Below are 11,709 nucleotides of genomic sequence, written 5' to 3'. Positions count from 1 at the left end.
ATGATGATAACATATCAATGTCTATGTCAATAATCTCAACATCGTATATGTGACAACATACCAATGTCTATATCAATAATCTCAACATCGATCTACGATGTTGTGACCTTGGAACCACCGGAGTAATTTACGATTAGTTTTGTTCTCTAAGAATTATTTTTTTTATTTTATAAATTAATTAAAACTAATGTAAGTGTCAAAGATGAATATTGAGAGTAACTTGTCGGTGGAGCATCATGTTTGTGTGATCACCACAAACTTAAGCATATCAATTTCAACCAATAATGATGTAATATGCCCCTCCATCCTTTTAATTCGATTGGGTAGGTCGGCACCAAACAAAATATCCTTTAGATTTATTAAAAATATCTATATGTTGAATGAAGAGAGATTGAATCCGAAAATAATCTCACATTACTAAAACATTGAAAATCTGGTTAAAATTTTGGATTGAATTGATGTTTAATCTAATATATGTAATTTGAATCAATTTTTTTGGTTGTGTATGATGAATCTAATCAACAATCTTATGATTCAAAATATGCCTATAATTAATATGAAAATTGATCAGGACATAATGCAAAATGATATAATCCTTATTCCTATAACTAGTCAATCATTGATGCTTGACTCAAACTTATTGATTACATATGCTGACTCTGACACACACACTTATGAGTCTACCTACTCTTTACAATAATATATCTATAATTAAGAGTCAACAAAACTATTCTAATTTAATATTTTCGATCCAATTCATACTATTTCATCTTCATCATTTATTCCATTAAAAAAAGGTTAAATTCATGATGATAAACCTAAATGATTGGTGTGGTACCATCACACTACTGATGTGTCTTTTCCAACAAGACAAAAGTAGGCCTGTATGAGCACAAAAGTCAGAGTGAATTGGAACTTTCATTAAAATACCATAATAGTTGAGAAGTTCTTGTCACCAAACATGATCGATTGTACTAGAAAAAGCTAATAGATAAAAAAAAAAAAAATGCATTAATTAATGCTTGTTTTACATGCTCCAATGACATCTTTGTCTTCAACCTAGCAAAAGCAAACTACTCATCCATTGACGAAGAAGCCCTGTGCGTAATCTTGGTGAAGAAGAAACTTGGAAGAGTCATGATGGTAGAAACCACGAAGGCTGCTTCTGCGTGCTGTGTGACTGATGATATTGTTGTTACCGGAACCCAATTGTCGGACGCAAATAGGGACCCATGGCTTCGATGATATGGTTGAGAAGCTGCTCCGTCGCAGTCAGACAGAGAGGGAGGGAGAGAGACAGGGAAGCCATCCAAAGTTGAAGAGAAAAGTCATGGCTTATCTGGATCAATGGCGTGTGGATAACTCCTACTTGGGGGCTTCCCTATAAGGAAGCAGATGGCGATGCCCTGTTTTGGTAGATACACTAAGAATGAGTTCGCTGCGAGCTTCCTCCTCCAAACTTGTGTGGGTGGCCGCTTTGGTCGTGTCACTCATGGCCTTGTGTGAGGCGCAGCTCTCGCCTAACTACTACGACAAGACCTGCCCACAGGTGCTGCCAACCGTCAAGAAAGCCACCGGTACGGCGATCGCTCGAGAGCATCGTATGGCCGCGTCCCTCCTCCGCCTCCATTTCCATGACTGCTTTGTTCAGGTTCAGCAGCTCCCTCTCTCTCTCTCTCTCTCTGTGTCGACATACATGTACACACGCAGATGGATGAGTTTGAATGCTGGTAAATCTGTCAGGGTTGTGACGCGTCCATCTTGCTGAACGATGCGGCGGGCATCGTGAGCGAGAAGAACGCACGTCAAAACTTCAGATCTGCGAGAGGATACGAAGTGATCGACGGCATAAAGTCGGCCGTGGAGAAGGTGTGTCCGGGCGTCGTGTCTTGTGCTGATATCCTTGCCATCGTTGCACGAGACTCCTCCGTATACGTAAGTAAATTACGGAACAGAAAGATTTTGATAGATTATCGTAAGATCCAAAGCTTCTGCGATGATGAATTTGACCGTGCATTACAGGTGGGTGGGCCTTCATGGAAGGTGAAGCTCGGAAGAAGAGACTCCACCACCGCCAGCAAAGATCTGGCAGAGCAAAACCTGCCAATAGCCTTCGACGACCTCGACACGCTCACCTCCGTGTTCGCGCGGCAAGGACTCAGCCTCAAAGACATGGTCGTCCTCTCAGGATCGCACACCATCGGGCTGGCTCAGTGCGCCACCTTCCGGGGGAGGATATACAACGAGACGAACATCGACGCGGGATTCGCCAGGACGCGGCAGCGCCGGTGCCCTCCGACCGCCGGCAATGGTGACACCAACCTGGCCCCGCTTGACCTGGTCACCCCCGGCTCCTTCGACAACAACTACTACAAGAACCTGCTGAGAAAGAAGGGCCTGCTGCACTCGGACCAGCTCCTCTTCAACGGCGGGTCTACCGACGCCACGGTGGTGGCGTACAGCAAGGACCAGGCGGCTTTCTTCGCCGACTTCGCGGCTGCCATGGTGAAGATGGGCGACATCAGCCCCCTCACTGGCTCCGCCGGGGAGGTCAGGAAGGTCTGCAGCGTGGTGAACTAAGCGCTGTTATCCTCTCTCTCTCTCTCTCTCTCACTCTGTGTGTGTGTGTGTGTGTGTACGTCAGATGCGTCCAAATGGGATGGACTGTGTCTTATACGTTGTCGGTGTTTGGATTGCCTCGCTATCGACGTTTCGGTCGATGCAATGCAAATGGTTTCTTCGCGAAGCCCATATGTTTGCTATCAATAATGAAGTCCACGTTGATCTAAAGAACACATAATCTATTGATTGTATTGTATTCGATTAACTAATCTATTTTATTCAACACGTAGTCAAATTGCTCACACTTGCCCATATTTTATGTCCAAGAATGTAACGTGGATGCAATATTTCTCACACTCAATCAACTCATTTGAGCTTATCTTAGGTTGAAGATTTGGATCATCATCTTCCTCGACTTTGTTAGGTCATTGACTTGTGGAACGAGCAAGTGTGGGATGATTGCTTACTAAGACTATAGGATGTGTGATGTACTCGATTAACTTAATAGTTTGATCGAAGAATATGGAGATAAGACACAGAGCGTGCTTCTAATTCGATTACATATTTAATCGAATCGACTCAAAATCTATTAATTTGGTTTTGTTAACCTATTTATCATTTTAAATAATTTAACATATATTAAATAAATCAGAATCTTGGTCAGATGTCAATGACATATGACTCATGTCGTAAAATTATAACATTAAAATTGAATCAAATTGGGCCTATAAATTTAGATTAAGGGGAAGAATATTGGACTTACTAAAGTTTGGATGGAAGCCCAAAACCTAATCATATAAATTTCTCCTATAACTTAAACATATTTTATTGGTATAGTCATTTATGTACGCATACTTATCTCTAAATATTGAAAGATTATTTATCTCTAAATTATGTAAAAAAATTATCATTGAACAGTGGTTTTGCTACATGAACTCGTTTTAAACTCGATTAGAAGGAATAGATACTTGGAAAGAAATCCAATTTAATGCAGCCAATATGCCCAACCCAAATGCCACCTCAGGAGGAGCATGGAATCTATGTAGACGGCAAGGGTACAGATACTAAAGGACAGGCCATGTTTCATGGAGATCTTGTCATCGTGTTTACCTCACTACGTCTCAATCCTTATAAAATGATTTGATTTGATTAGGTTTCTTTTCGAATAATAAAAAAATATCTTTACAATATTTTACTAAGATGACAGTAGTTGATTATAAAAAAAATAATTTATCATTTGTGTCGACACAACACTATTGTCTCTTTTCAAAGAATTTGAGCCCGCGATTCAAAATACTTTGATAAGATATTTTATTGGTAACAAGGAATATTTTTTTCCTGTTAAACTAATTATAAAGAATCGTCAAATCATATTACTGTTTTTACTTAAACTTCTACTCTATTTTGTTATCGACTTGAGCATCGGAGGAACTACGTCTAACTTCGATTTTTATATAAGTTGATATTCGATTAAGCATCGGATACCTTCTCGATTCTATCAACACCGACATCTCCCACATAAGTTATAATTTCTATAATAAGACTAAGCTAAAGAGTTTAAAATTATCTCAAATGTAATTTCTAAGGTATTTAATTGTTCTTCTTTTGGTACAAATGCAAAATCCTTTTCATTTCTTCACAGGACCACAAACGAAAGACCATTTAAAGTCCATCTTTGTTGTATATTTGGTGGCGTTTTCCTCGATCATTCGATGTGTATGAGCAGCTCCTGCAGCAACCTCTCCCGCATGTGGTTTGCCACTTAATTGGTGAGACCTGTGACAGACAAAGATTCTCTCTCAGACAGAGATGGGGGTGACTTCTCATGTGCCTCCAATGGCTGAAACGAAAGCTTACAAGGAGAATGAACTCCACAGAGGAGGCCAAGTCTGTGAGGACAGCAGTGAGAACAAACACTGGATGGGGATTTGTTGACTGTGCTGTCACGTTTAGGTGGAAAAGAGGTATGGTCTTTTGAGCCTCACCATATCACCTTTCAGGAGCAGGAAAAAGGCACTTTAGTGTGGGGTTGGAAGACTGCTGATTGATTCCATCATCTTGAGGATGCAATCATCAGCCATCAGAAACAAGAGATGAGATTAACTGTTTGGATCCTTAGTTAGCTGCCTTTGCTGCATGATTCATGTTTATGAACTTGTTTGAAGAACACACACACACACACACTAATTAAAACCAAAGGTAAAAGATGTGTATGGGAGAGCGAGAGAGAGAGAGAGAAAGAGAGGGCAAAACTCTAAGTGTTTGTGTTTTCAATGTAAGACAAGGAGTCCTTAGAAGGTCGATCTATAGATTAGTAAGAGGGGTTGATCTCTCTCATATATAGATAGAATCCCTCGAGTGCTTAAAAATACATAGCTCAACTCTCATTACCCACAACGAAGAAACATTGACTTTGATGTGAAATCAAGGCAACGAAGGTTCTCATTGCATCAATTTCTCCAATGCTTTATGGGGATATGCGTTTGTCGTGTTAATGTCTTGTGATGGTAAGATTGTCCGATAAGAAAGAAAAAGTAGAGAATAAGACGGTTTGTGTGTCGATCATTCAATCATTTTGGTATATCTTTTCGGATGACATCGGCATAAATAACATATTTTGGAAGGATAAATAATGAAGTTGTTATTCATTATTATCAAAAACATATTACAATCAAAGAGTCGAAAAGGAAACATATGAGAATGACAAAACATATGGTGAATAAATCCTACTTCAGTCTCTCTCTCGAGATTTATTAGAGAAAACTATAAGAAATATCGTTCTGCGATCTCGAGTCTCCTTCCCATCTAGGGAAGTCCACCCTCATACATGGATAGTAGGGATCGGTCATAGAGTCTCTCATTTCTTGGAAGTCATCTCTTCGGTCAGAACTCTCTTATTGATGTAATTTATTCGGATTTGATGGTCAGCCCAAAATGAGTTCGATAAATAGAGTCTGAATCTTATTCTTCATTTACATCTTGAAAACTTCAAATTTAGTGATGTGATTTCTTAGTGATGGGCCCAGACTGAGTATGGTAAAGAGAGTCTGAATCTTATTCTTCGTTCGCTTCTTGAATGCTTTGAATTTAGTATTGATTGTCTTTTTAGATGTCAAATAATGTTAAGATCTATTTTTTATTATCGGGTTAAAGACATATATCGGTTGAAAAAAGTGATGGTGGAAAGGATTGATGGATGCAGGCTATGGTTTAGGCTTATTTTGTGATCGTTTTGGGTGTCATTTAATCTACCACCAATTTTGTGATGCCATTAAATGCAGTGAATTCGTCTAATTTTAATTGTTTTACCATCGTAACAATCCTAAATTATGAGACGAAGAGGAAGTGGAAGTGCCACATGCTTACCGGACTCCGTTGAATTCAAAGCTCATTTTGACTTGTGGTAAGATAGGGAGTGTGTTAGTCAATGCTGTTTTCACCAATATGGCTTTTACAGGGTTGGAATGAGAGGCTGCCTTTTGTCCTCACGCCCAGTGAAGAGCAGACGCCAAACGATAGGAAGTGTCCTGTGGACCTCTTCCCAAACAGCGACACTCTTGTCTACGTGAACTCCGTCAACACACACACTCTCTCTCTCTCTCTCTCTCTCTTTATTTGCGGTGCGGTGGGAAGAGGGTGAGGAATAATAGATGCACAAGGGGAAAGGTGGAAGAGAAAAAGGAGAATCGTCCATAAGGGAAGAAGAGAGGAAGAGAAGGGTCACATGACAGCCCTTTGTTATGTGGATCTCCCTTCCATGGAGTAGCACAAGAAGAAGGGGAGGAAGAGGTAATCTACTACTTTTGCTCTTTTGTTTTCTTCTCGCGCTGTTTCTCTTTCGTTCCATTTGGCTTTGAGCGCAACTGGTTGTTTGGGTTTGCAGCTCTCCTTGTTCTTTAGCAGAGATAGCAAGAGCCAGGAGGAAGAGTTTGGAGGCTTTTGTTTAGGGTTGCCTTGTTGGTGCATAGATCCACACTCGTGTGCTACGACTTGTGTTCTTGCTCTCTTCCTCCCTCCCTTTCTTTGGTTCTTTTCCTGTGTTTTGGATCTGGAAGAGGAAGAGTTGGATCGAAAGGTAGCGACGGCTTCTCTGTGGCTCTAATTTGGACGCATCAGTGATCCCATACGGAAACAGATAGTGAGGGTAAGAGGATCAAGAAGACCATCGAGTGGGAGAGAAAGCGCAGTGCTGTTTTGTTGCTTTGGTTCAGGAAATGACAATGGCTTCGTCGTCGGTACCTTTGTTCGGATCCATAGAGGAAGAGAAGCATGTCACCCAGCAGCAACAGCCACAGCCAGGCTCAGCGGTAGCTGCTGCTGCTGCTGCTCAACCAGCAGCTCCTCCTCCTCCGAAGAAAAAGAGGAACCTCCCTCGAAACCCAAGCAAGTATCCAAACTCACGAACACTTGCATGCAAAAACAAATCCTAATTCACAGATCTTAATCTTTTCGGATTCTTCCCCCAGAGTTTGCTACTGCTGTGTACTATCAACTATCCTAACCAGTTTCTTCCACATGTTGTCGAGTCAAACAATTTCATTGTAAGGACTCCATTGACTCTGATTGAATCCGCAGATCCTGACGCTGAGGTAATCGCCTTATCCCCAAAGACGCTCCTTGCAACGAATAGATTCATCTGCGAAGTGTGCAACAAGGGGTTCCAGCGGGAACAGAACCTGCAGCTGCACCGGCGTGGCCACAACCTACCGTGGAAGCTGAAGCAGAAGAACCCCAAGGATGTCCGCCGCCGTGTGTACGTCTGCCCCGAGCCGACCTGCGCCCACCACGACCCCTCTCGCGCCCTCGGCGACCTCACCGGCATCAAGAAGCACTACTGCCGCAAGCATGGCGAGAAGAAGTGGAAGTGCGACAAGTGCTCGAAGCGGTACGCCGTGCAGTCGGACTGGAAGGCCCATTCCAAGACGTGCGGTACTCGCGAGTACCGCTGCGACTGCGGAACCCTCTTTTCCAGGTACTGCGTGCATCTATCATCGCATCCAATGCTCATCGATCGATGCATTTTGGACATCCAACTCCAATCCATGATTGAAACATCAGCATCCATCCCGCAGTAGGTTCTTGGTCATGTTGGTGGTGCTACTCCCCTCTGCACTCATCACCGATCTCGGTTTCGGTGACTGGGATTTCTCGATCTAAGAATCTTAGGTAGGGTTAGGGTTACCATCACTGGATTCACGTGGTGCCCTGGAGGCAATGCTTACCAAGTTCCTTTGTTGTGTTGTGAATTGGAGATACATGGGCAACAAGGCATGGCCATGGCACACAGCTCCACCATTTCATGAGAGTCGCCTTTGGCTGTGAGCAAATTATTCTTGTCCGGAGGTGCGACACCACTCGAGGCGTGAAGTGCACCGACACTTATTCTTGTTAGGATGAGTAAATGTAAAGGAGTTGTGCATTGATTGAGGTAATAGCAACAAATCTTGGCTTCGGAGCAATGGAAAGGGCTTCAAATCATGGAAGGAGTTCCCTCTCGAATATATTATATGGTTCTAATCTGATGCCTTGCAACACGATGTATGAAACAGAGATGCATGCTTAGCATCTTCTTCTTCCAAGAGTGCAACTAATAGCTTCATCTTGTGGTCATTGACGCAGGCGTGATAGCTTCATTACACACAGAGCCTTCTGCGACGCATTAGCACAAGAGAGCGCGAGGGTTCCAGCCAGCATGAACACCATCGGCAGCCACTTCTATGGCAACACCGGAATAAATTTGGGCCTTCCTCACTTGAATTCGCAGCTCTCCACCTTGCAAGATCAAACACATCCATCAGCAGATCTTCTCCGGCTTGGCGGAAATGGCAACGCTATGCAGTTCAATCACCTCACGGTGCCGTCCTTCCGACCACCACCGCCACCTCAGTCTGCCCCGTTCTATCTTGGTGGCGGCTCAAGCCAAGACATCATTGAGAACACTCAATTGCTACAAAGCAAACCATTCCATGGCTTCATGCAACTGCAACACCTCCAAACCAACACCGAATCTTCATCCCCCTCGGCTGCCGCAGCTGCTACTAATCTTTCCAATCTTGGCATCTTCTCTGACAGCAGCAACAGGAGCGCCGTCACCAACAGCAGCAACGTAGCAATGAACCAGAATGCTCATCTACTCGTCTCTGATCCATTTAACACTGCTGGTGGAAGCAACGGGCCGAACGCAATCTTTGCAGGAAATATCGTGGGCAACAATCTTATTGATGCAAACATGTCTCCTCTGTGCAACAACTCGGTGAGCAATGAATCAATGCCACCACATATGTCGGCAACTGCACTTCTTCAGAAGGCTACGCAAATGGGTGCAACATCCAGTTGCATCAGTGCGAGCTCCTCGCTCAGAGGAGTCGGCAGCTTATATTCTAGCGCTGCAAAGAATGCAGGTTCTCGGACTGTCTTCGATGGCGTAGAGAGCGAGAGCCATTTCCAAGACCTCGTGAATTCTCTCACTAACGAAACCAGTGGCATACTGAGTGGTGGAAACCAGCAAGAAACCGGGTTCAGCGGCTTCGGAGCCACAGACAGGTTAACTCGAGACTTTCTAGGGGTTGGCAGCATGATGAGGAGGATGGGAGGAGTTCTAACGCAAAGGGAGGAACAACATCTCGGCATCGACATGGCCTCTTTGGATCCGGAACTGAAGTCAGTCTGCAACAAGCGTTACTGAAGACAAGGCAGACTTGGTAGGTATGCAACTCGACTTGGCCAATACTGGGAGAGAAAGCTGCTGCTGTAGTCGCTTTCCTTACTGTCACTGCGAAACCAGTTTAGCAGGAGCCAAATAACTGCAGCTTGTCCCAGCTTCAAGCTAAAGGACTGTGTTATACGCAATCTTAACCTGCAATATTTCCTTTCTAAATTGTCTTTCTCCTTCTTTAGCTTTGTTGCTATTGGACAAGAAGCCTGTACTCTTTAAGTCTATTGAAGCTAATGAAAGCTTTCCTTCATGGGTTACATTGTTTGCCCTCCGTCTCTCTCTTTATGTACTCAGAGACAAGCAAGCGGCAAAGGATAAGTGAGAGTGAGTGAGAGAGAGAGAGAGAGAGAGAGAGAGAGAGAGAAAACGCAATACTATAATCCATGTTTGGTGAAAAGAGTGCTTTGAATTTGTACACGCATATATTCGGTGAGACTTCGCAGGTGTTGAGAACGATGACCACACGTTGACCGCCAGTCGCAACCCGCCCAAAGGCTTGATAGTATCGACCACATCAGCATCGGCCCGCCACAGAGTTATCATCTCCTCCCCTTCGTCACGTCCCCGAACGCCCTTTGCCTGCCATGGACGCGAGGGTGACGACAAGGTCGTCATCGTCATCAACTCCGGTGGTACCACCGTGTAGCACACCCCGTTGCAGGGACCCATAGGGAGAGCGACAGGTTCACGGATGTTGCCGCATTACGAAGCACTCGTTGGTCCCTCATGTGAGCCTCCCGTCGCTATGCCATTCCCTGCTTGATTTGCCTTGCGGTGTTTGCAGAGAAATATCTTCTGATATATCACTTTCGTTTAGGATATCGGATTCCTTTTCTCCTCCTCTCAGGTCGCCGTCACCGCTCATGCGTCAGGGAGGGTGAATCCTTTCTCGACATCTCGTTCTTATTCTTTAGTTCATCTCAAGGAAGGCAGTTCGATCGAACAGTTCTCTGAATGGCTTGAACATACAGTAACGATGGGTAGATATACTTTTACCCAATCTACACATGAACAATGGCGCATACGTTCCACCTTTGTTCAGCATCATACTTCAATATATAGCATTGTCGTAATGCTGTTGTTTTACATGGTCATGGAATGTCTTCTGCCTCCAAGCAGATGATGCCCTCGAGGTGTTGCAGTTCCATCTAAAGGCAAATGCTAAGTTTAAGAGGATGTGCCAAATTAAAGTGCATGCGTTGCTCCGACAGATGAATCCATAGGGCAAGGACACCGCATCTGTACAGCCAACAAAACAAATATGAAATGACAAAATATATATATATATATATATATTAATCTCATTTTCATGTTAGTCAATATTGGTTCGAAGGTGCTTTACATTAAGGGTGTAATGGGATTTCTACTAAGAGATTACAAGTGAAACTTGGACCGGATGCAAAACTGAAGCATTAACCATAAAAAGGATTTATTTTTGAGTTAATTATATATTTTTTAATTAACTATAATTAATATTTTAGTTTTTATACTTTCAAAAATTAAATTATGATCTCTACTTATACTTACGAAAGTGAAATATTTAATCATGTTCTTCTTTATGTTATCGATTCTATTGATGAAAATACCATATGTGATCGATGATAAATTAAGTGAGACAGAGTCGACACGTGCTTAGTGATAAACCCTATGATATTTTTATTAGCAGAGTCGACTATATGATGAGAAACTAGATCAAATGTTTCACTTCCATAAATATAAATATCTCAATGTAACTTTAAAAATATAAGGTTTGAGATGCTAATAATAGATAATTACATGAGGTAATATATAATTAATTCACTATTTTTTTACAAGTAGAAAAGGGGTATATTTGGAAGTTGAGAGGGATGATTAAAATCTAATTAAGATTTTGAAGAAAGAAGAATTACTTCCTTAGTCTCATGAAATTGCATTACCAATATGGAAGTTCTGATATCCAAGTTATAAAGTTCCTACACATAGAGATGATATTGACCTCCCTTTTTTTTTTTATCTTATATCATAGGCTAATCTTATTTTGAATTTAATATTTCTCCACAAAAATTAACTTATACTGTCTCATGAAAACCTCTGATTAATCACCTCTTAAAGAGTTCATTTGTAAAGACAACAACGTTAGTAGCATTTTTTTTTAAATCTCTTTAGATGTTCAAATGCAAGAGGCTTAAATCTCTTGCTATTTTGTTTTATCATCGATCGTACAAATAAATTTAGGTTAATTATATATTATTCTTATAATTAGTTATATTTAGTATCTTAATTTTTATATTTTTAAAAATTATATTAGGATCCATATATTTATGAATCGTTAATTTTATCGATAAAAATAATATAGAGTTTATGACCGAAGACGTGTAGTATTTTCATCAATAGAATCGATAATATGAGAAAAAAAATATGATTATATATTTTAGAGTAAAATTTTTTTAATA

General features: G+C 41.8%; 2 protein-coding genes across 2 annotated transcripts; both read left to right on the top strand.

The window, feature by feature from the left end:
• Positions 1 to 1,039: 1,039 nt before the first annotated feature.
• LOC135609567 (peroxidase P7-like) lies at positions 1,040 to 2,845 on the top strand. Its single transcript, XM_065102954.1, has 3 exons — positions 1,040 to 1,651; positions 1,744 to 1,935; positions 2,023 to 2,845. The coding sequence occupies exons 1-3, from the start codon at positions 1,430 to 1,432 to the stop codon at positions 2,578 to 2,580; spliced, it is 972 nt and encodes a 323-aa protein (XP_064959026.1). The 5' UTR covers positions 1,040 to 1,429; the 3' UTR covers positions 2,581 to 2,845.
• Positions 2,846 to 6,213: 3,368 nt separating this feature from the next.
• LOC135609566 (protein indeterminate-domain 5, chloroplastic-like) lies at positions 6,214 to 9,534 on the top strand. The gene is made up of 4 exons (XM_065102952.1): positions 6,214 to 6,351; positions 6,446 to 6,945; positions 7,138 to 7,534; positions 8,182 to 9,534. Exons 2-4 carry the CDS (start codon positions 6,777 to 6,779, stop codon positions 9,245 to 9,247), a joined length of 1,632 nt encoding a protein of 543 aa, XP_064959024.1. The 5' UTR covers positions 6,214 to 6,351; positions 6,446 to 6,776; the 3' UTR covers positions 9,248 to 9,534.
• Positions 9,535 to 11,709: the final 2,175 nt, after the last annotated feature.

This window comes from Musa acuminata, chromosome BXJ2-4 (genome assembly GCF_036884655.1).
Source record: "Musa acuminata AAA Group cultivar baxijiao chromosome BXJ2-4, Cavendish_Baxijiao_AAA, whole genome shotgun sequence".
Lineage (NCBI taxonomy): Eukaryota > Viridiplantae > Streptophyta > Magnoliopsida > Zingiberales > Musaceae > Musa > Musa acuminata.
Note: the sequence above shows the minus strand (reverse complement) of the source record. Positions and strands in the feature narration are given on the sequence as shown.